Genomic DNA, 25,764 nt, shown 5'->3' with positions numbered 1-25,764 from the left:
TGTACAGGCCATGAATATATAAAAAATATGAAAATATTTATACATATATTTAACAAACCTGGAAATCAGATTTAACGTGACCCAGTCACCACAGGTTCACTTTAACCATTAGCCGCCCGGCCAATAGCCGTTTGGCGGCTTCAAAAGTGCTTCGGCATTCCGGGTGCACGCCATTTGGCGTGCTCCCGCACATGCGTAGTTTCCGCTAATGCAGAGCCGTGCAGCGGCGCAATCTGTCACCGGCCGTGTACCTCGGACACGGCCGATGACAGATCTGAGTACCGGCCCCCGTTGCTGGTACCATGTGACCTGCTGTGACCAATCACAGCAGGTCACATGACAGTTGTATACAATGGATGGCTTCATTCATGTCATCCATTGTATACTATTGCCTAGCTGTGAATGGTCACAGCTAATCACATGCACATGTCATGTGATTAGCTGTGACCAAATCACAGCTAAGCACAAAAAAAAAAAAAAAGCTGAATGAATCGATTTCATGCTGGTAAATGCTTGCTTATAGCAAAGTAGTTCTTTGCTATAAGCAAATTGTGTAAAAAAAAAAAAAAATACTGATCACTTCCCCAAAGTAGTACAATGTTACTATGGTAACATTGCACTACTTTGGTCATAGTAAAAAATGAAAAAAAAATCTTAAAAAAAAATAAAAAAAAATGTAATAAAAAATTAAAAATAATAATAAAAAAAAAATATATATATATTTTTTTTTCATACTGTCACCAGTCAGTGTCCCTGATCACCGCCATGCCAGTTATATGATGACGCTGTACTGCACTGGTGACAGTATGTAAAAAAAAAAAAAATAGTGAAAATAATTTTTTTAATTTTTTAATTTTCCGAAAAATTATGACAAAAAAAATACAACTTCAAAAAACTCACCATGCCTCTTATGAAGTACGTCGGACTGTCTACTCTGCAAAAAGGGGTCATTTGGGGGATATCTGTACTATTCTGACATTCTTGGACCTCAAGAAATTAGATTGGCCGTCAGTACTTCAGGATTGATCAATATTCAGATATATACCATAGTTTGTGAACTCTATAACTTTCCTACAAACTAAAAAATACATCCTAATTTGGGTTATTTTCACCAAAGACATGTAGCAGAATACATCTCGGCCTGAATTTATGAAGAACAATTATTTATTTGTAAACATTTATAACAGAAACAAAGAAAAACGTGTTTTTTTTTCAAAATTTGTGGTCTTTTTTTGTTAATTTAGCAAAAAATAAAAACCCCAGCGGTGATTAAATACCACCAAAAGAAAGCTCTAGTTGTGTGAAGAAAATGATAAAATTTTAGTTTGGGTACAGTGTTGTATGACCGTGCAATTGTCATTCAAAGTGTGAGAGCGCTGAAACGTGAAAAATGGCCTGGGCAGGAAGGTGTAAAATTGCCCGGTATTGAATTGGTTAAATAAGCAAATGCAGAAAGTCTATGCCCTTTGATGTGCTTTCCTCCCTCTCATTGACCTGTGCATGCAACTGTCACAGACCGTAATGTATGGCCTGCAGAGTGTCTCCAGATTAGTCCCCAATGTGGGACAGCAGAGGACAGAAAGGCAGTGGGGATGAAAACAAAGCCACAGTCCTGGGTACGATCAGTGGTTAGCTGAAGGTATGTCTGCATCTGACGTCTGTAATTTATTACCAGCAGACCTGAAACTTTGTCTTCACACATGAAAGAAATGAAAACTATTCTCACCCCACCGGATTTCTTCTTTTCCTTTTTGCGTTTCTACAAAGTAAAAAAAAAACAAAAAAAAAAAAAACAGTGACATCCTCAACATAACGGATGGTTCAAGGGAAGAAAACAAATGATTTTCACTAGACAGACAAGGGGAGATATCAATGCAAACTTATTTATTTCGACAACATATAGAATTCATCATTAATTTGGATTGCTTAAAAAGAATTGTGTGTCGCACAACGGATAATATGAAAAGTACTTATATTTCTTGACAAACCTTTTCTAATAAAATGTTAATAAAAACACCCCCTCCCCCAGTACTTTGTACTTTTTAATTGAAGGTTTTATCGCTTTACAAATCAACAAAAGAAACCAAACAAAACAAAAAGAAAATAAGCACAGAAAAAGCCATACAGTCTAGCAACTGACTCCTCACAAGATGCAATAGTATTCATACACGTACGATGGCTTAATACATTCAGAGCAAGCAGTGGTTTTGGTACATCGAGGCTGCTTTAGATCAGTTGAACATGACAGTAAATACCACTTTTACTTAGAATGTTCAATAATACAGTGAGATAGAATAAAGATATATATTTTATTCAACCCATAGAGATACAGATTAGGAACCATCCCATTACCAAGCCCAGAAGTAAAATCAAGTTAAATCCACAGTGTTCTTGTCTTTCTACCAATTGACATTGCCATATAGTTACATCATCAGTAGTATTATTCCTATGAATAGGGAGTGTAAAAATGGAGCAACTAGCATTGTAAAATGCTCAGGAACACAAGGGCTACGGAAGGGGGGGGGGGGGTAAGCCCAAGTCTGAAGCCATGGGTCCCATGACTTTAAAAGGAGTGCCTTGCTGCTTCAGTATATGTTTCTCTGTCATCAGGGTAGCATTGACGTGCGTCCGCCATTCCTCGAATGTAGGGGGTGTGGTTTCAAGGCACTTTAGCAATAGACATTTACGCACCAAAAACAACAGTCTAGTAATAGCAGTTTTGGCCTAGGGTGTAAATAATTCTTTATCTAGGAACTCTAGTATACATGTCAAAGGATCATTACTCAGAGTCACTTGAAATGCCCGATTATCTGTATTCCTTATGAGAAAAAGTTTTGACAATCTCTGAGTAGGAGAGATGGATACCAGAGGGACCTGTTCTAAAATGGAGTGCGAGATCTCTTCATCATAAGTGGGAACATGTGTAGACCATCCTCCTCTACGTGGTAACTGCATGTTACCCTGAGAGCTATCCAAGAGTGATGTACAAAGAGAGTAAGTTCCTTCTTAACAGTGGTAGTTGCTAATTGTTCTATAAGTGGGGTCTGGATCTGTGTAAGAGCTGTCGTCTGCGTGACGTAGCTGGAGGTACTGAAGAAAAAAAAAAACGGCACCAGGGGATGTTAAAACCCTCTTGTAAATATTTAAAAGGCTTCCATTGGTTGTTACTGTAGAGCTGGTAAAGAAAAAGGACCCCTCTAGAGAACCAACCTGAAAAGCCCTGTAATTTACCTAGCTCTTCTAATCGTTCCCCCTCCCAAATGAGGTGGTATCTTGAGATTTCATCGTATCTAAAAATTTGCTTCATCTCCCCCCAGACCTTAGCCATAAGTATCAGTGTAGGGTGTTATGAGCAGCCCCAAAACCCACCCACTTCCAGTTGAGCTATCAAATTGTATTGATTCGATCTAGGTAGAAATACAGCTTGAATGGGGTCCACCTCATTAATAGTTCCCTACCCAGAGAAGTTTTGTAGCTGGGCTGCTAAGAAATACAGTCTTGCAGAGGTCACCTGAAATGCCTAAATAACAGTATTAGGGATGATACTCGAGAAGCTCACTAGTTAGGATCTATTAAAGCTTTTCGACAGAAAAGGTGCACTTTAGTTGAGATCAGAATACGGACTCTTCTGGCGTAAGATGAGTAAACAGAGTGATATTGCGTTGGAAAAGTGTGAGAATTTAAGAAACTGGTAGAATGTTTAGTGAGGTGAGTTTCCTGTAGACAAGCAATGGAGGTATTGGAAAGCAAATCAAAAATTGTCCTGCATTTAATCCTCTAACGTCCTAGGAGATAATTCTAAAATTCCACGGCCATGGGGGAGATGGACAAAAATGGTGGACAAAAAGGGTACAGGGTACAAAGAGGGTACACCTGGAATGCTGTGCACCCTTTTCCACCGCAAAGAATGGCGTAAAATTCTTCTTGTCAAAAGGTATCCAATAACCACTGCTCAATATAAACAGCTGGATCGCGTCCCTCGATTTTTTTCAGGCAGGCCTAAGATCTCAACGTTATTTCTCCATAGGCAGTTCTCCAGGTTATCAGTGCGATTAGCATGGCGTTGGCCGGGTCCAGCTCATCTTCCAGAGAACGCACTCTGCCTTCCTCATAGCTGAACGCTACACATTCAAGTCAAAGGAGAAGTGCAGCAAACACCCCACAACCGTGTGCAACGCAGCGTATTTATTGGCAAAAAATGGGGTTAAAACAGGCAGTGAGGAGGCGTCAAATTGCTTCCTCACCGCCTGTCAGTAAACTCTGATGTGCGATATGAGTGTGGATCAGGCTTCAGGAGGCAACATGTATATCATAATTATCAACTATCTGTACAATTGTACAGGTTAGTGAAGAATTTACTGTGCCCAATAGGAGATGCTCAAAGCTTGCCTGCTGCCATGGGTGACATGGAGCAGACAGAATACTATGTTTATTGGAGTTTGGTAGGCAGCAGATAACTGCAAATTGTTTCCCAACAACTACATTTAAATTTGTCACTTGATAGATACTTCAAAAGGCAAGGCTTGCACAATTCAAATAAATTCTGTTCAGCGAGGCCTTGTGCTTTACACACGTATGCTGCACTACACAGCTGGTGAGACTGATGCCCCCTTATTCTGGTCAAGCACTTAAAACTTTCTATGGCACCCTCTGTTCAGTTAGCAGGGAGGTAGTCCAGGAAGCATTGAAGCTGAAGTATGGGAATGATCCACCTAGCTGTGCAGAGTAACAGATGTGCACATCACAATACTGGCTGAACAGGATTAAGATCCCTTTGTAAGGTAAAACAGTGAACATACACTATATTCCCCAAAAAATTGGGACACCCTCCAAATCATTGGATTTAGGTGTTCCAATGCCCTCCATGGCCACAGGTGTATAAAATCAAGTCCCTAGGCATGTAGACTTCTTCTACAAACAATTGTGAAAGAATGGGTCACTCTCAGGAGCTCAGTGAATTCAAGCGTGGTACCGTGGTAGGCTTTTTTCCTTGGTTTCCAAGGAATTAGATAGCTGCTCCCCCTCATCCGCCCATCTTTTAACTTTTGCTTTGTACATTTTTTATTTTATATTTACGTCCATTGGCGTCCGTTATTAATGATATAGGTTGCCACCTGTGCAATAAGTCCATCCGTGATATTTCCTGGCTACTAAATATTCCACAGTCAATGGTTAGTGATATTATAACAAAGTGGAAGCAACTGGGAACAGAAGCAACTCAGCCACCAAGTGGTAGGCCACGTAAAATGACAGAGCAGGGGCAGTGCATGTTGAAGGGCACAGTGCGCAGAATTCGCCAACTGCCTGCAGAGTCAATAGCTAAAGACCTCCAAATTTGGTGTGGCCTTCAGATTAGCACAACAACAGTGCGTAGAGAGCTTCATGGAATGGGTTTCCATGGCCGAGCAGCAACATCAATGCAATGCAAAGCATCTGGGGCAGTGCTGAAAAAGCACGGCACCACTGGACTACAGTGTACTCTGGAGTGACCAATCACGCTTCTGTGTCTGGCAATCCAATGGATGTATCTGGGTTTGGCAGTTGCCAGGAGAACGGTACTTGCCTGACTGCATCGTGCCAAGCGTAAAGTTTGGTGGAGGGGGACTATAGTTTGGGGTTGTTTTTCAGCGGTTGGGCTTGGCCCCTTAGTTCCAGTGAAGGAAGCTCTTAAGGCGTCAGCATACCAAGACATTTTGGACAATTTCATGCTCCCAACGTTGTGGGAACAGTTTGGGGATGGCCCCTTCCTGTTCCAACATGATTGCACACCAGTGCACAAAGCAAGAACCATAAAGACATGGATGAGCAAGTTTGGGGTGGAGGAACTTGACTGGCCTACACAGAGTCCTGACCTCAACCCCATAGAACACCTTTGGGATGAATTAGAGCGGAGACTGCGAGCCAGGCCTTCTCGTCTGACATCAGTGCCTGACCTCACAAATGCACTTCTGGAAGAATGGTCAAACATACCCATAGACACCCTCCTAAACCTTGTGGACAGCCTTCCCAGAAGAGTGGAAGCTGTTATACAGTGACTTGAAAAAAGTATTCAAACCCCTTGTAATTTTCCAAATTTTGTCATGTTACAACCAAAAACGTAAATGTATTTTTTTGGCACATAATTGTGAAATGGAAGGAAAATGATAAACAGTTGTCACAATTTTTGCACAAATAAATATCTGAAAAGCGTGGTGTGCATTTGTATTCAGTCCCCTACCCGAGTTAATATATGTAGAACCACCTTTCGCTGCAATTCCCGCTGCAAGTCTTTTTGGGGGATGTCTCTACCAGCTTTGCATATCTAGAGAGCGACATTTTTCCCCATTCTTCTTTGCAAAATAGCTCAAGCTCTTCCAGATTGGATGGAGAGCATCTGTGAACAGCAATTTTCAAGTCTTGCCACAGATTCTCAATTGGATTTAGGTCTGGACTTTGACTGGGCCATTCTAATATATGAATATGCTTTGACCTAAACTTTGATATAGGCCAGAAAGTTAAATTTTGGTCTCATCTGACCAGAGCACCTTCTTCCACATGTTTGCTGTGTCCCCCACATGGCTCCTCACAAACTGCAAACGGGACTTCTTATGGCTTTCTTTCAACAATTTTTCTTCTTACCACTCTTGCATACAGGCCAGATTTCCTGTGGACAGATTCTCCCACCTGAGCTGTGGATCTCTGCAGCTCCTCCAGAGTTACCATGGGCCTCTTAGCTGCTTCTCTGATTAATGCTCTCCTTGCCCCGCCTGTCAGTTTAGGTGGACGGCCATGTCTTGGTAGGTTTGCAGTTGTGCTATACACTTTCCATTTTTGGATGGATTTAACAGTACTCTGTGAGATGTTCAAAGCTTGGGATAGATTTTTATAACCGAACCCTACTTTAAACTTCTCCACAACTTTATCCCTGACCTATCTGGTGTGTTCCTTGCCCTTTGTGATGCTGTTTGTTCACTAATGTTCTCTAACAAACCTCAGAGGGCTTCACAGAACAGCTGTATTTATACTAAGATTAAATTACACACAGGTGGACTTCTGAAGGCAATTGGTTCCACTAGTTTTTAGTTAGGGATATCAGAGGAAAGGGGACTGAATACAAATGCATGCTACACTTTTCAGATATTTGTAAAATATTTTGAAAACCATTTAACATTTTCCTTCCACTTCACAATTACGTGCCAAATTTTTTGTGGGTGTATCACATAAAATTCCAATAAAACATTTACATTTTTGGTTGTAACATGACATAATGTGGAAAATGTCAAGGGGTATGAAGACTTTTTCAAGGCACTGTAGCTGCAAAGGGTGGGCCAACTCAATATTGAAACCTATGGACTATGACTGGGATGCTATTAAAGTTCATGTGCGTGTAAAAGGCAGGTGCCCCAATACTTTTGGCAATATTCTGTATATGAATTTAGTTGTCTGAACACTTTCGACTTTAAAACAAACTCTGTCATGAAGGCAGGATGAAATTTAAAGTAAGGTATAACAACAAAAATACTCTAGTACCTCTTTCTTCTTTGAAGAACTATCGCTGCCAGAAATGACCTTCTCTCTGTGCTTTTGAAGCTCCTTTTTCCAACTCTGGAACAATACAAAAACAAAATATTGAACTTTCCATTTTTGTACAGCACCACAAGAGAGAATAGTATTACATAAAAAGATCACTGCTAAGTATGAAACATTTAAATTATCATACTGCAATATTAAAAAGTGGTCAAATCCCTTAGTCCCCTCCCCCCGCAGCTCTCACTGGCTCACCCCTCTGACCTCACATCACTGTAGGATACAATAGAACTAAATGTGCTTATGTTGCAGAGCTGTATGCATCAACAGTACGAACAGATGCCTTTTGGCAGGTAAATTAGCTCAAATACATGCAGTTTAAAGCAGTGTTAAACCCAAAAGCAAACATTTATTATAATGCAGGTTACCAATTACTAGATGTGATGGCTTCATTAATTCTTTTTTATTCAGTTTTTCTTTTCATCTGGTGATCCAGCCCGTAAGTGTTGTTTCTCGTCAGAACAAGCTCTCTTGTAGCAACAGGGATGAGACAAACCATTTAACAATGACCAGGGTACTTGCAATGATCAACTTTTATTTATCGATGTGTTTGCTGCAACTGATAACAAAGTGTGAGCTGGAGTTTGGCTTCAATTTGTTAGTGTATTTAAATTTGCTAGTGCAATTAACACTCCTATCTCCCCAGACTGGTAGTGTTTCTGTCTGCTCTGCCACTGCGCTCCTTCATCCAGAGTAGGGGCACTGTAACACAGAAGGTTAGTTACTGGCCAGATCACCAGGTGAAAACAGAGGGAAAAGGCCTAACAACAGAAGACTAATGCAGCAAACACATCTAATGATTGGTAAGCTACAATATATAACATTTTTGGTTTTGGGTTTATACCACTTTAAAGCTTATCTCCAGGAATGACCCAAATTTACACCTTTACCTCTTTCTTGCCTTCTATACAGTGGTGGTGAACCTGAAAATTATAGGAGGGACTCGTATGCAGCTCCCAACATTTCCAGGGGGCTACACAACAGCTGCATGTTTTTATGTGTTGAAGCACATTGCATCAAGTCCATTTAAAATGGATGGGCTGTAATGCATCTTAACACCAAGAAATGTAAATCCTGCTTTATTTTGTTAATCGCAATACTCACTGAAAAGAAAGTGGGAGTAAAAGAACCCCCAGCACTAGTGTCAGTGGATGCAATAACACCACCAAGCAATGATGTCATTGACCCCAATAATAACCCCCAGCACTAGTGTCAGTGGATGCAATAACACCACCAAGCAATGATGTCATTGACCCCAATAATAACCCCCAGCACTAGTGTCAGTGGATGCAATAACACCACCAAGCAATGATGTCATTGACCCCAATAATAACCCCCAGCACTAGTGTCAGTGGATGCAATAACACCACCAAGCAATGATGTCATTGACCCCAATAATAACCCCCAGCACTAGTGTCAGTGGATGCAATAACAACACCAAGCAATGATGTCATTGATCTCAATAATAACCCCCAGCACTAGTGTCAGTGGATGCAATAACAACACCAAGCACTGATGTCATTGATCTCAATAATAACCCCCAGCACTAGTGTCAGTGGATGCAACAACAACACCAAGCAATGATGTCATTGATCCCAATAATAACCCCCAGCACTAGTGTCAGTGGATGCAATACCAACCACCATCATTGGTGTCAGTGATCTCAATAATAATACCAAGCACTGATGTCAGAGACTGCAATAATAACCACCATCATTGGTGTCAGTGACCGTAATAGTATCTCCCAGCATTTGTGTCAGAGGATACAGTAAAAACCCCCAGCATTAGCAATCACAGTAAAAACCCCTAACATTGATAAAAGTGACCGCAATATGGAGATCAGGAGAGGAAGAGGTGCTGACGTCAGCAGTGGAGAACACAGGCACTGTTTGGGATTTCAGTGCTGCAAAGACATTTGTGTAGTCATCTCTCTGGAGGAAGACAGGGGCTCACTACACCCTTGAGTCTGTCACCTTGAAAAAAGGGTGCAGCGTGGCGGCCCCCTAACGTTCGTGGATAATAATTTTTTGCACTTTTCTGTACTTTATAATGGAACCTCAAATCTTTTTGAACTTCATTTTTTATATGCTGGCTATTTCTTTGCTGAAATGTAAGAAATACAGACTTATAGATTTAGATTCCATTGCTATTTTAAAAGAACAAAAGCGCACTTCATTCATCTTTTCCTCAAACTCAGCCAGCGCCCTGGACCCTTTTTTCTTCTTCTCTAGTTGTTCTTTCACTTCCTCCCTGTAAAAGATGTGAAAAGGTTGTAGTTATTGATTAAACCACATTAACTATCATGTATGTAGTAATCATTCAGTATTTCATTAAAGTAAAATTCCAGCCAAATCCGCTTTGAAGTGCAATTCCATTGAAATTCTAACTAAACCCAAAATCTACTCCGCCATTCTAAGACTATTCTATTTACCCTGTTAAGGAAAAGCTCTGTAGAATTACCTACCTAGCTCCAGCATCAGTATAGAGGAGAGGCAGTGACAATGGCTTCAGAGCCTGGGAGATAATGCCACCCATAGGCTTACTATGGGGCAGCCATTGTCAGCTGCCCCTCCTCTACACTGAAGTTGGCACTGGGAGCCAATCATGTGACCGGACTGGAGCGGCTTCAGAACAGGTAAGTATACAGATCTTTTCTGTCACTTGGCAGATAGAATAGTCTTAGAATGGGGTGGGAACAGATTTAGGCTTAGTTATAATTTGATTGGATTTGCACTTTAAAGTAGAGCTCCACCCAAAAGGGGAAGTTCCACTTTAATGTTGGCTCCTTTGCTCCCTGTTAAAGATTGGCACCTTTGGGGAGCGGGTACCCGAATTTGACAGGTACCCGCTCCCACTTTTTCTGCGATCGCCTAGGCGATCAGAAGCGGAAGTTGTCCCCCTCCCTTCCCATAGTCTTCTGAGACACGTGACAGGTCCCAGAAGACTACAGGACCATTCAGAAAGCGCAGCGCTAATCGTCTATGTGCAGTGGGTACCCGGCTGTGAAGCCGCAAGCTGTCACAGCCGGGTGTCCACAATGAAGATGCTGGCGCCTGGAACACAGGACCACCAGTGAAACGGGCTGCGGGGAGGACACTGCGGGATCGAGGGACACGTAAGTGGCTGTTTTTTTTAAAAGTCAGCAGGTAGAATTTTTGTAGCTGCTGACTTTTATTTTTATTTATTTTATTTTTTTACAGTTTCATGGAACTCTGCTTTAACATAGTCAGTAATAAAACACCTAAACCCAGTTTGCTTAGTGGAAGGACTGTCAACAGAAACAAAGATTTATTCCAGGTACTTATATAGCGCCATCAATTTATGCAGCGCTTTACATATATATTGTACATTCACATCAGTTATAAAAAAAAATTTTCAGCTAGTTTGTTAGAGCGAACTGGGAGAAACAAGAGAAAGAAGGACGGAGGATAGGTAAAAAGACTGCATTACCAATGACTATGTGCCTATAAGAGCTCAGACAAGCATCTGCTGACTCTTGGTGCACCATGCCATATTGCTGCTTTAACCACTTCAATATCGCCAGAAATCTTTAAATGGCGGAGTGGTGGAATTCCTGAAATGGCATCAATCCATAGTACATTTACTGCGGGCTGGCGGCAGCTACAGGCTAAGCTATGTACCATTCGCTTAGCACATGCACACTGGTATGCCCCTGTGGCGTGCAGCGGCAAAATCTCCCGAATGCTGTGTCTGGTGGACAAAGCAGCTCAAGGTGATCGGTACCTGGTCGCTGTGAGTGCCTGGGGTATCGTGATCGCTATGCACAATCATAATGGTCACATGATTACTTGTAAGCAAAACGGTCTTAATTTCCATTCATGGCAGCTTGCTTACTGTTGTGATGCTGTGGTTGGCCCACAGCTATCACATGGTATCTGGCACGCTGTACCATGTGATTTGCTGTAGCCAATCACAGCATCATCATAATAAGCAAACTGTCATAATTGAAATCCATTCATGACAGTTAAAACTATTGCTTATAACAGTGATCACCACTGTTATAAGCAATACAGTGTAAAAAAAAAAAAAAATCCTGATCAACCCCCACAGTAGTACAGACATTAATTTTATTTAGTTTTTACTCTCTGCCTGAAATTGAGCTTTATTGCAATAAGCGAGCACAACTCACCAGGTAGGCCTTGGCCTGCTCAAATAATCCTGAATGGTCGGTCCACCAGAAGCTACGGGGCCCCTGGCTCGGGCCATAGCTATAGGGTTCATATATGCCTAGAACCAAAAAAAAAAGATGCAAACTAGAATCTATTAAAAATGCAAACTAGAATCTCTTATGAAGCAAAACTGAGTATATCTAAACCCAACTTTTGTTTTCTGCTGTGATTTCCCTTCACATCCTGCCCTGTAGACACAACAGAAGGCAAAAGGAAATCTCTCCAAAGTGTGGAAAATCAGGGAAATCCCCTCTTGGGCAGATGTCACCAGAATACTTTCCCTATTAGAATTGATCTCTAATGCTCATCTAGTAGCAACCTAATATTTTGGATTTTTACTCATTTTAAGTTCCAATGACAATGCCCACCAGGACAAAGACATATGCCACCACTGTAGATTATTGATCCAGGGAGCACCTGACTGTCCAAGGCCTTGTTCACATGGGCGTTAGCTTAAATCACGGTTGCACTGCTCTCCAGGCTTCAATGAAAAAAATTAATAAAAACAAATGTTTGTATTTTATTAATTTCGGTGCATTTATTACATTTTTACAAAAGACTGACTATGCCTTGTAACACCAATTGGCCCAGAAAATAAAGTCTGGAGGGCACCGAACACAAAACTATCACAAACTTTCTTTGTGAGTAAATTACGAAGAACAAGCAACAACCACATAATGATCAAACAGGAATGTTTGTGTTCTCATCTATTGTGTACCCTCCAAAGAGTAGCAAGATGTTGGCACACACAACTCAGATACGCGTGACCCAGAGGGATCCCGTCACCAGGAAACGCTGGCCCATGACGATAGTCTGCCAACTTCAGGAGGAACATTAAAGATGCATTAACATCTTCTTAACCGGCATGCAAAGCCCGGCACAAACAGTATCATCGCAGCATAAAGTACATCAACTCAAGGGTGACCACACTGCATGTCAGAACCTAGCTGGGTCTAATTAAGAAGAGCAGCTTTGTGCAGGATTCTTAACAATGAAAATATTAGATACTGGTGAAAGGTAGATATAACATACATGCACTACACTGTATGGGGAAATACTGGATAGAATATCTAGTCTTGAGCCAGTGCAAGTAAAAGGAACACACCCTCACAGGTAATGATAAACATCATTGGATTCTAGAATATTTTCTACAACATGAAGACCACTTATTAATGAAATGTAAGTCATAATTCATATCAACAGAATCAAGCATCGGCAAATGGATTGAGAACAAGCATTAATTGTATCCTAGTATGTGAGGGTACCAGGAGCCTCATAATTGTATATGTGCAGTGTGAGATCTAAGGCACTGCTTCCTGACTGCTAGTCCCAGGAGATTTAGTGATGTCACTACTGTGCTTCTCACTGTTCTCCTTGCTGGAGAGGAAGCTGTACCTGAGAACCTGCAGTACAAGGGTTTCCCTGCTTTTGCTTCATCTATTCTGTAGATCTGTGGTTCCTCTACATCTCCTGCTAGTTTCATTACCCCTCCATGGGTCATCAACTGAGCAGCTCTGACATGAGGAAGCAAATCCCTGCTTCTATCAGATTACTTCATGCTATTCCTTTAGTGGCTGTGTAAATACTGTGCTCCCCTCCTATGTGCCAACCCACTCAACAGAAGATGTGGATTCATATATCCTGTATAATAATAGTAACAGTCATATGCGCTGTATAGTACTGCAGGTTGATCTGGAGCTTGTAGTCCTCCTGGATGTTTATATTCTGTTACCAACTATAGTATACCATACCAGTGTTCATTTATTTCATAATGCAGGGTTTGACAAATTTGCTTTGAATCTAGGAGCCAGCTGAAAAAGTTAGGAGCCAGTTTTTTTAACCACTTGCCTACTGGTTATTTTTGCCCCCTTCCTGTCCAGGCCAATTTTAAACTTTCAGCTCTGTCACACATCTGTGTGGTCGTGCGGGCCGCGATTCGCACAGGCACAAGAGCCCATTAATTTGAATGGACTCCCGTGCCCCGGGACATGCAGGGAAGAAGTCCCTGCACTACTTTGGAAATTGCAGCCCACATGGGAACCGAGGTTCCCAGTACAGTTGCGATTTCCAGTGCAGGCGGCGTGCCTTAATGGCACCCGCCCGTGGGTTCCACATTCCTCTGTATTGGTGGTGCGGCTGCAGGTATTTGTGCGGGCCCTGCAGCAGCACCGCCTCACAGATCTGAACCAAAGGTAAAGGAGAATTGTGGAGTCGTGCGCACTGTACCCAAATAAAAATTTTATCTTTTTTTTTAGACAGATAGAGCTTTCATTTAGTCGTATTTAATCACCACTGGGCTTTTTATTGGTTACTAAATACACAAAGAAAAGACTGACAATTAAAAAGTAATTTTTCTTCACTGATGTGCAGTGATTAGGCTGCACTGATAGGACCATTAATGAGGTGGCACTCGTGAGGCTGCACTGATGTGGACACTGATGAGACTGCACTGATGTGGACACTGATGAGACTGCACTGATGTGGACACTGATGAGACTGCACTGATGTGGACATTGATGAGACTGCACTGATGTGGACATTGATGAGACTGCACTGATGGGGCACTGATAGGTGGCCACACTGGCTGTCATGCCGCCGGTTCCTGCTCCAAGGTGAGGCTGAGAGTCTTCCCAGAGGGGCAGGTGTTGCTGAGAGCCACACAGGGGACACTTCCTGCCAGCTCCGCTGCTCCTCTGACCCGCCCATCCTACTAATGTACAGCCCCGTATCTCCCCTAACCCGCCCTTCACATTCCCGCCGCTCTCCGCCCTCACAGCGCTGCTCCTCCCTACCCTCCGGCCTCATACACGTGGCAGTGACATCTGCAGGCTGCCCGGCAATGTTGAGCCTGACTGCGCTCCCCTATGCTACACCTACTGGGACTGACAACAGCCTGGGCACCAGGCCATATTTTCTAGTCGTCACGGTGACCGGGATTTGTCGAGCCCTGTCATAATGCATGAATATGAAAGATATGGAAAACCCAAATAGTGTAATTCCACTTTATATTATATATATATATATATATATATATATATATATATATATATAAAAAAAAGGGATAAAAACAATTGCACTTACAGTGTCTTGAAAAAGTATTCATACCCCTTTTCCACATTTTGTCATGTTACAACCAAAAACGTAAATGTATTTTATTGGAATTTTATGTGATAGACCAACACAAAGTGGCACATAATTGTGAAGTGGAAGGAAAATGATATTCAAACTTTTTTACAAATAAATATCTGAAAAAAGTGTGGTGTGCATTTATATTCAGCCCCCTTTACTCTTATACCCCTAACTAAAATCTAGCGGAACCAATTGCCTTCAGAAGTCACCTAATTAGTAAAGAGAGTGCACCTGTGTGTAATTTAATCTCAGTATAAATACAGCTGTTCTGTGAAGCCCTCAGAGGTTTGTTAGAGAACATCAGTGAACAAACAGCATCATGAAGGCCAAGGAAGACACCCAACAGGTCAGGGATAAAGTTGTGGAGACGTTTAAAGCTGGGTTAAGTTAAAGAAAAATATCCCAAGCATTGAACATCTCACGGAGCACTGTTCAATCCACCATCTGAAAATGGAAAGCGTATGGCAAACCTACCAAGACATGGCCGTCCACCTAAACTGAGAGGCCGGGCAAGGACAGCATTAATCAGAGAAGCAGCCAAGAGGCCCATGGGAACTCTGGATGAGCTTCGGAGATCCACAGCTCAGGTGGGAGAATCTGTCCACAGGACAACTATTGTGCAAGGTACAAATATGGCCTTTATGGAAAAATGGCAAGAAAGTCATTGAATGAAAGCCATAAGAAGTTTGCAGGAAGCCATGTGGGGCACACAGCAAACATATAGAAGAAAGTGCTCTGGTCAGATGAGACCAATAATGAACTTTTTGGCCAAAATGCATAACGCTATTGGTGGTGGAAAACTAACACTGCACATCACCCTGAACACACCATCCCCACTGTGAAACATGGTGGTGGCAGCATTATGTTGTGAGGATGCTTTTCTTCAGCAGGAACAGGGAAGCTGGTCAGAGTTGATGGGAAGATGGATGGAGCCAAATACAGGGAAATCTTAAAAAAAAAACCTTTTAGAGTCTGCAAAAGACTTGAGACTGGGGCAGAGGTTCACCTTCCAGCACGACAACGACCCTAAACATACAGCCAGAGCTGCAATGGAATGGTTTAGATCAAAGCATATTCATGTGTTAGAATGGCCCAGTCACAGTCCAGACCTAAATCCAATGGAGAATCTGTGGCAAGACTTGAAAATTGCTGTTCACAGACATTCTCCATCCAATCTAACAGAGCTTGGCATATTCTGCAAAGAAGAATGGGCAGAAATGTCCCTCTCTAGATGTGCAAAGCTGGTAGAGACATCCCCAAAAAAGACTTGCAGCTGGAATTGCAGTGAAAGGGGGTCCTACAAAGTATTGGCTCCGGGGGGGTTGAATACAAATTCACGCAACACTTTTCACATATTTGTAAACAATTTTGAAAACCATTTCTCATTTTTCTACCACTTCACAATTACTTGCCACTTTGTGTTGATCTATCCCATCCAAACCCAATAAAATACATTTATGTTTTTGGTTGTAACATGACAAAATGTGAAAAATTTAAAGGGGTATGAATACTTATATAAGGCACTGTACATAGATAATAAAATACAAGGTAGAGCTCCAAACCAGAAGTAGCGCACCAGAGTGAGTCTCACCGGCCAGAAATGATGTCATCAGCAGCCGTTACTGACGCATTTCGCCTCTTCAGAGCATTCACAAAGGCTCAGAATGCCCCGGAGGTGAGGCAAAATGCATCAGTGACAGATGCTGTTGATGTCATTTCCGACCAGTGAGATGAACGCTGGTGCGCTACGTCTCGTTCGGTGCTCTACCTTGTAATTTATTATCTATGTAAGTGCGATTGCTTTTATCACTATTTTATAATAAAGCGGAATTACACTATTTGGAGCTTCCATATCTTTCATATTCAAGTATTATGAGATAAATGAACACCGCTATGGTATACTGAAGTGGGTAACCGCATATAAACATCCAGGAGGACTACAAGCTCCAGATCAACCTACAGTACTATACAGCGCATATGACCCTAATACACCGCGTTCCAAATTATTATGCAAATTCTATTTAAGCGTCACAAAGATTAAATATTTTGTTTTTCAGTGTAACTCTTGGATGGCATTGTGCGTCAGGGCTCTTTTGATCACTGAAAACAATCTCGGACACCTGTGATAATTAGATTGGCCGGTGAGCCCAATTTAAGGAAAAACTACTAAAGGAGGGTGTTCCACATTATTAAGCAGAGCACCATTTTCAAGCAATATGGGGAAGAAAAAGGATCTCTCTGCTGCCGAAAAGAGTGAAATAGTTCAATGCCTTGGACGAGGTATGAAAACATTAGATATTTCGTGAAAGCTTAAGCGTGATCATCGCACTATTAAGAGATTTGTGGCTGATTCAGAGCACAGACGGGTTCGTGCAGATAAAGGCACATTGAGGAAGATTTCTGCCAGATCCATGCATCGGGTCAAGAGAACAGCTGCTAAAATACCATTACATAGCAGCAAAACAGATATTTGAAGCTGCTGGTGCCTCTGGAGTCCCACGGACATCAAGGTGTAGAGTCCTCCAGAGTCTTGCAACTGTGCATAAACCTTCTATTCGGCCACCACCAACCAATGCTCACAAGCAGAAACAGCTGCATTGGGCAGAAAAATACATGAAGACTAATTTTTAAACAGTCCTGTTCACTGATGAGTGCCGTGCAACCCTGGATGGTCCAGATGGATGGAGTAGTGGATGGAAGGTGGACGGCCACCCTGTTCCAACAAGGCTGTGATGTCAGCAAGGCGGTGGTGGAGTCATGTTTTGGGCCGGAAACACGGGAACAGAGCTGGTCGGCACCTTTAGGGTCCCCGAAGGTGTAAAGATGACCTCTGCAAAGTATGTGGAGTTTACGACTGACCACTTTCTTCCCTGGTACAGAAAGAAGAACTATGCTTTCCGTAATAAAATCATCTTCTTGCATGACAATGCACCATCTCATGCTGCAAAGAATACCTCTGCATCAATGGCTGCTATGGGGATAAAAGAAGAGAAAGTCATGGTGTGGCCTCCATCCTCCCCTGACCTCAATCCTATTGAGAACCTTTGGAGCATCCTCAAGCAAAAGATCTATGAGGGTGGGAGGAAGTTTACATCCAAACAGCAGCTCTGGGAGGCTATTCTGACATCTTGCAAACAGATTCAAGCAGAAACTGTCCAAAAACTCACAAGTTCAATGGATGCAAGACTTGTGAAGCTGCTATCAAATAAGGGGTCCTATGTTACAATGTAACCTGTTAAAATGTTTAAAAAGTTAAAATGTTGTTAAACGTTTGATTGAAATAGCTTTTGATTTCAGTAAATATGCTGCAAACACAACAAATGACAATTTTCAGTTCTTTACAACCTATAAAGTGTTTTGAAACTTACTGTGCGGAATAATTTGGATCAGTCATTGGAAGTGTTTTATGTTTAACAAAAATCCTGTTATCATTAGGAGGTTTGTTCAATAAAATGTGAATTGTACTCTTACTAGTTGATAACATGAGAATTATGCTGACTGTTATTTACATCAATTATTTAGGTAAATGAGAAAAATATCATTTGCATAATAATTTGGAACACGGTGTATATAGGAGTCCACATCTTTTGGTAAGTGAGTGGGCACATAGGAGGGGAGCACTGTGTCTGTACAGGCTAAGGAATATCATGAAGTACTTTATGAAAATGCACAGCTGCTTGTCACAGTCTGAATCAGGGGTCTCCAAACTTTTCAGCCCAAGGGCCACATTGTAGATTTTACAAAATATTTGCGGACCGAAAATTTTTTTTTTTTTAAAATGAATGAATAAAATTTAGATAAATCAATGTTTTACTTGGATTTTTTTTGTAATCGATATAAAATGATTGAGAAAAAAACAAAAACAACTCTAGTAAAACAAAGAAAAAACATTTGAAATAAACTTGAGCCTTTAATAAAGGGTTTAACAAAATTAAATTTAGCCTGCACCTATCAACACAGACCTGACAATTTAAAATAAACAGCCTAATGAAAAAGCTAATGAAAAGAATTTTGTGCTTCCTGTTCTTTCACAAAATGTAATGCAAATGATGGAGCCGATTTTTTATTTAAAAATTTCACTGAACTTGAGGAGCCAATTATTAAAATGGACCTCAAGTAATCATCCGATAAATCTGCTCGATATTTGGACTTGGCATACTTCATTTTTGAAACTGTTTGTTCACACAGGTATGTTGTACCAAAAACTAACAGAAGTCTACAAGCAAACTGCTTCAAATTTGAAAACTTTTCAGGCTGCAAAGATTTATAAAATTCGATCAAATGTCCTTCTTTAGATCTGTCTTTCAGCATGTCATCTGATTGTAGGTCAATAATTTCCAACTGAAACTGACTTGGGAGGGTTTCAGCAATGCAGTCAAATGGATTTTGAAACAGTTTTATTTCATCTGCTTTCCCATCGAGATCAGAAAAGCACTCCTGAAATTGTTTTTGTAGCTCCTGAATGATTCAGTTGCAAATGAAGAAGGAAAATCTGTTTCACTTTCCTCATTAAAATTTTTCACAACATGGGAAATGAACCAAATTATGGACTTTCACCTGCCCTTCAAACAGCATCAGTTTTGCCCTGAATGACTTGACATGCAAAAATAGGTCACAAATCAAATTTGTTTCACCTTGCAACTTCAGATTCCAATGATTTATATGGTCTGTCAAATCTGTAAAAAAAATGCCAACTTCCAAAACCAGTCAATGTTTGATAAGTGGTTCGGGTCGATTCTTTTCTGTGAAAAATTAATTTCTTCCCGGAGCTGAAAAAAGCGTGATAGAATTGTTCCCCCGTACAGAGAACATCGGGCAAACGATCGCCCGTTTTTTTTCACCTGCTAGTCTCACGACTAGTGAAAAGGTTACTAAAGATATGAAAATTCTCATACAAAAGAATTTCGAAAGTGATGTCATGTATTTTATTTTCGGACTACTGTACTGATTAAAACAAAAATCGCACGATCTGGTATCATATGAGAAAAATTTTTGCACTTGTCCCTTCAGATACTGCCGCAAAAATCGTCGTGATCGGCTCTCGAAAGCGGTGTACTATCGATCCGATTATTGGATGATCGGTCCTCGTATGAAAATTTTAGTGTGTACGGGGCATTAGCCATCAAACTGCTGTGTAATAAGACAAGTCTTTGTACTTTGAATCAGTTTCTTTCAGAAAATCACGAAACTGCCCGAGACCAAATAAAATTTACTGGTGAAACAACAGGTTTCAGAACGCAAGGCATACCCACATACTTGCCACACAAAGCTAATTGATGGATAATGCAATGCAGAAACATGGGCTTTGAGAATCCACCAACTTTTGTGATTTGTCCAACCAAACTTTTGTTTTGCCCCAGACATGTTTTTTCCTCCATCAATTGTCACACATTACAGTTTATTCCACTCCAGGTTATATTCGGTCACAGTTTTTTGCAGTTCTTTGAAGATGTCTTCTCCAGTTACTGTGCTGTGCATGCTATGCATTGATGCCAATTCTTGTGTGACATTAAATTCACCATCAACACCACGAATGAACACTAAAAGTTGTGACATATAACACACATCAGTTGATTCATCAAGTGCAAGAGAATGCACCTGCATGTTTTTTGCTTTTTCTGCAATTTGATGAACTATATTGCTTCCTATATCCTCAATTCTATTTGGGGAAAGACATACAGCTTTGAAAAGATTTGCTTTTTCTGGGCATAACTCTTCCACTGCTTCCATGATACACTCCTTTATGAGATCTCCGCCAGTGAATGGCTTTTCTCTTTTAGCCTTTGTAACTGGCCCTGGTTAAAGCTTCATTTTCACTTTTATTTTGTGTAAACAGAGCTTTTGGGGCAGCAAATTGCGTTGCATCGATTGAAATTTTTCTGAACGCTGTACTCCTGTGAATTTGGAATAACTTTGTTCATTTTTTGTCTCATAGTTCCAACACAAATTGTACTCCTTCAAAACTGCAAGAGTTTTGTTGCATATGAGACACAAGGCTTTATCGCCTGTTTGTACAAAAAAGTACTTTATGCTCCATTGTTCATTAAACAGGTGGCACTCGCTGTCTACTTTTCTTTTTTCCTTCCATACTTTACCGAAGGAGATATCCGAACAAGGAAAGGATTTGAGTTTACCCTTACATCAGAATCCAAATCAGAGTCCACCATTACAACAAAGTCCCCTCTTACATCAGTGTTCATCCTGACGTCAGTGTCCTCCTCAAGATGCTCAATTCTCATCAGAGCCTTTCCGCGTCCTCATCAGAGCCGAAAGCATGTCCGCGTCCCCATCAGAGCTTCCCATACATTCATGTCCCCATCTGAGTCTCCTAGCATGCCTGCTTCCCCACCAGAGCCTTTCCGCGCATCCGCGTCCCTATCAGAGCCTTTCCGCGCATCCCCATCAGAGCCTTTCCGCGCGTCCGCATCGGAGCCGAAAGCACACCCGCGTCCCCATCGGAGCCGAAAGCACACCCGCGTCCCCATCGGAGCCGAAAGCACACCCGCGTCCCCATCGGAGCCGAAAGCACACCCGCGTCCCCATCGGAGCCGAAAGCACACCCGCGTCCCCATCGGAGCCGAAAGCACACCCGCGTCCCCATCGGAGCCGAAAGCACACCCGCGTCTCCATCATGCCTTTCCGCACATCTGTGTCCACATCAGAGCCTTTCCGCACATCCGTGTCTCTCTGCACATCTGTGTCCAAATAAAAGTCTCCTCCATATCAGTGTCCCCAATCAGAGTCTCCCATCTCTGTGTCCCCATCAGAGTCTCATTCCATGCCTGTGTCTCCATCAGAGAACCCTTGCACATCCGTGTCTCCATCAGAGACTCCTTGCATATCCGTATCCCCATCAGAGCCTTTCGGCACATTCGTGTTCCCATCAGAGCCTTTCCGCACATCCTGGCTCCCGCCTGCTGCCAATGAATGCAGAAGGATCGCTAATATAAACAGCGGGCAGGACATGCTGCACTGATGACATCATGGGTTGCTAGGACGCCAGCGGTCCTAGTAGCCAATTACTGCACAGCTTCCCAGAATTGGGGGGGGGGGGGGGTGGCTTTATGTGCTGCTGAGTAATACAGACTGGGAGAAATTACCTTGAAGGGATTTTAAAAAAGCAAGCAGACCGGCAATGCTGTATCGGCAGAGTCTGGGTGAGCTGCGAGTCGTATAAAACACACAGACGGGCCGGATGTGGCCCCGGGCCGGGGTTTGGGGACCCCCTGGCCTGAATGATTGATGAAGCACAATATTATGGACTTCATTTTTAGTTATCTGATTCTTCACCTTGTTATGTTTTGATGTCAATGTTATTTGTTTTGATCACAACTTTTATATTATTTTGATTTTCACAGCACAGACCAGGCAGCCTATAATAACATATACAGCAGGTAAAGTAACTATTCAACACGTCACCATTTTTCTAGGTAAATATATTTCTAAAGGTGCTATTGCCATGACATTTTCACCACATGTTGGTAACAACCCAGGCAATCCATACATACAAAGAAACCAGCAGATCGCTGAGAGGCTGAGCCAGACGCAAGGGGGATCCCGACTTTAACCACTAGCCTACCGGGCACTTATACCCCCTTCCTGCCCAGGCCAAATTTCCAGCTTTCAGCGCTGTCACACTTTGAATGACAATTGTGCGGTCATGCAACACTGTACTCATATGAAATTTTTATCATTTTTTGGTGACAGATAGAGCTTTATTTTGGTGGTATTTAATCACCTCGGGGTTTTTATTTCTTCTTAAACAAACCAAAAACCACTGAAAATTTTGGAAAAAAAAAAAAAAAAATTTTTTTTAGTTTTTGTTATACAATTTTGTAAATAAGTGATTTTTCTCCTTCACTGTGCGCTAACGAGGCTGTAGTGATGGGCACTGATAGGCTGCACTGATGGACACTGATAGGTGGCACTGATGAGGAGGCACTGATGGGCATGGACAGGCATCACTGATGGGCACTGATAGGCGGCACTGCCTGGCACTGATAGGCAGCACTGACTGGCATTGAAGGTGGCACTGACTGGCATTGAAGGTGGCACTGACGGGTGACACTGAAAGGCAGCTCAGATGGACACTGATATGTGGCACTGATGGGCACTGGCAGGTGGCATGGATGAGCACTGAGAGCTGGCACTGATGGACACTGGCAGGTGGTATGGATGAGCACTGATGGACACTGACAGGTGGCGCTGCTGGGGCTACACAGATCACCAGGGCACACCGATCAGTGCTCTGATGATCAGTGTACATGTCCCCTCCGAGGAATGCCGATTACCGGCTCTCCTCTCCTCACGAGCTGTCAGCGTGACAGCTCGTGAGGAGAGAAATGTCGATAACCAGCATTTCCTATTTACATGTGATCAGCTGTGACTGGACACAGCTGATCACATGATCGAGCCGAGGGTTAGAGCGGGAGGACGTCATATGATGTCCTCCCAGAACGAGAGAACTGCCTTGCGCCCGTCATTGTACTATACGCCGGGCGGGAGGCGGTTAAAGTCGGGATCTTTCCCTAGCCTACACTGGCTGAGAGACGTCAGCTGATAGCGGTCTTTAGCTTGCTGCCGGCTAATAACAGGTCACAGGAGTGCAGAATGAACCTCACTCCAGGATCCACAGAAAGAGCTTTGGCTGTACGTCTCCTTTAACTACTTGCCAACCGGCCCATGTAGATACACTGCAGGCCGACAGCTCTTCTATGTACATGTATGTGATCCAGCATTTCCAGGTAGGGGGTGCGCCTGCCCACCTACGCTGTCATTCACTACAGCACAAGCCGATCAGCAGCTCCCAACCAATGATTTATGTGCCATGGCTGAAACTCCCGCACGCATGCGTAGGAGTGACGTCATTGGTGGCTCAGCCGTTCGCCCAGGAGGAAGACTGGATGAAGATGGAAGCCTTCTACAGTGGTGACAGCGAGCCGCTGGAGAGCTTCGTTCTCACGTAAGGCTCCATTCACATTTGCGTGACTTCAAAATTGTGCGATTTTCATTGCAACTTTGGATGAGTGCGACTTTGACCAAGGATATTTGTTTCTGCTGTACAACATTCAGGTGCGACTTTGCAGGGTTTACATGAAGTCTATGGGCCTCAAGTTGCATGAAAGTCGGATCAAAGTAGTGCAGGAACTACTTTGAAGTCACACAGATATGAATGGTACCCATTGGGAAACATGGGGGGGATCTGTCATGTGACTTTGGATGAGTGCGACTTTGGCTTTGACCAAGGATATTTGTTTCTGCTGTACAAAGTCGCACACAAGTTGCATGTACAACATTCAGGTGCGACTTTGGAGGGTTTACATTGAAGTCTATGGCCCTCAAGTCACATGAAAGTCAGACCAAAGTAGCGCAGGAACTACTTTGAAGTCGCACAGATATGAACGGTACCCATTTGGAAACACGGGGGGGACTTGTCATGCGATTTTGGACCCCAAAGTGGCATGACAAATCACAAATGTGAATGGAGTCCTTCTAATGTTGTGGCATGCGATACATAGCAGCACACTATGGTTTTACCTTGCAGCATGAAACATTTACAACTACTTTAACCCTTGGCGCTAATCGGGGGCGGGGTTTAGGGTCATGTGACTGCTATGATTGGCTGTCACATGATCGGAAAGCTCCCAACCACAAGCATCAATCAGGATGTTTTGGCGAGGCTCTGGTAAATGCGCTGGCGGCAGAGCGCAGGGTGCGTATTCTCTCAGCACATCTTTTGTTTACATTGGTTACGCAGATATGCGGCTCAAAGGCCCAGCCGCCGACAGGCTGTACATTTGCGTGCGCTCGGCGCCAAGGATTAGAGCGTTTTAAAAGCTTGGCATTCAGGTCATGTGACCGCTGTGATTGGCTGACACGACTGGACAGCTCCCGATCCCCGCCAGCTGGGATCCCCGTCGCTCTGAGCACTGTAAGTTGCGTATACAGGGACGCATATATACGTAGAGCCGGCATCAAGGGGTTAATGGCACCATGCGTTTGCACTGCGTTTCCTGTGCGTTTTGTTGCGCATTCAGGAAACGCAGAGCCTGATTGGAGCCCACAGCTGAATGGGCTGCGCTCTGTGTGAGACATGTAAATAATAGATGGGACAGCCTCTGTCTGCCCAGCACACAATCACCCCAGGGTGACACAACATTGGACTCCCCCCCAGCAGTGCTCTATCACCATGGTGACGGATAATGGCGGTGCTATGACACCCACCACACAGCACAGTCTCCTCTCTGTCACTGGGCTCCATATATACGCTCCCAGTACATCGTATGAACGTGAACTCGGTGCCCCGACCACCCCCGGGATCTGTACTCACCACCCGGTTGTCGCGCTTCCCCATGATGCTCTGCGCTCTGTCTGTCGCACTCCCGGGAAGAAGCCTCCAGCGGCCTCACACAGCGCACACACCATAGAGAGGAGTGCCGAGAAAGAGCGGCGCCGCAGCTGACAGCTCCCCCTGCTGGAGGAAGCTCAGCGCGCCACCTCGAAGCCTGGCTTGGTCATCTGTGTGTGAATATCTGGGACACAGAGCAGCCAATCAGAATTCATCTGGTATTTGCTGACTTCAGCTAAATGAATTCTGATTGGTTTTTGTAACTGAGCAACAAAAAGAAATCAAAGATTGCAGTGTCTGTCCGGGCAGGAGTGAAGAATGTCCATCATAGGTAGGTAGGTCAGGTAGGAGGGATTAGAACCTCTGTCAGGATTTGTTGCTGTTTGTGTCGCGCTGAGGAGATTCTTCCTCTATATTTCTTCTGTTTATTATTATTAAATCTAAAATTTGGGTTGTTGTCAGGACCGGTGATGATACAAACTCGTATGAACAATCCCAACAGGATATGAGGGAGCGGGATGGGAAATCAGC

At 42.9% G+C, this 25,764-nt stretch overlaps 1 protein-coding gene across 2 annotated transcripts in view; it reads right to left on the bottom strand.

Moving 5' to 3' along the window:
* The window catches only part of FAM133B (family with sequence similarity 133 member B), a 46,127-nt gene extending 20,808 nt beyond the window's left edge, over positions 1-25,319 (bottom strand). Inside the window, exons 1-5 of one of the 2 annotated variants that reach the window (XM_089692121.1) lie at positions 25,216-25,319; positions 11,717-11,814; positions 9,738-9,816; positions 7,510-7,584; positions 1,727-1,759 (exon numbers count right to left, since the gene is read on the bottom strand). In XM_089692121.1, coding sequence (XP_089548247.1) covers positions 1,727-1,759; positions 7,510-7,584; positions 9,738-9,816; positions 11,717-11,814; positions 25,216-25,239 — 309 coding nt within the window. In that variant the 5' untranslated portion in view covers positions 25,240-25,319. The remainder of the gene's footprint in view (positions 1-1,726; positions 1,760-7,509; positions 7,585-9,737; positions 9,817-11,716; positions 11,815-25,215) is intronic. The other variant, XM_089692122.1, reaches the window with a different exon arrangement.
* Positions 25,320-25,764: the final 445 nt, after the last annotated feature.

This window comes from Staurois parvus, unplaced genomic scaffold (genome assembly GCF_062004578.1).
Source record: "Staurois parvus isolate SC_StPar_1 unplaced genomic scaffold, SC_StPar_1.0 ptg000576l, whole genome shotgun sequence".
Classification (NCBI taxonomy): Eukaryota; Metazoa; Chordata; class Amphibia; order Anura; family Ranidae; genus Staurois; species Staurois parvus.
Note: the sequence above shows the minus strand (reverse complement) of the source record. Positions and strands in the feature narration are given on the sequence as shown.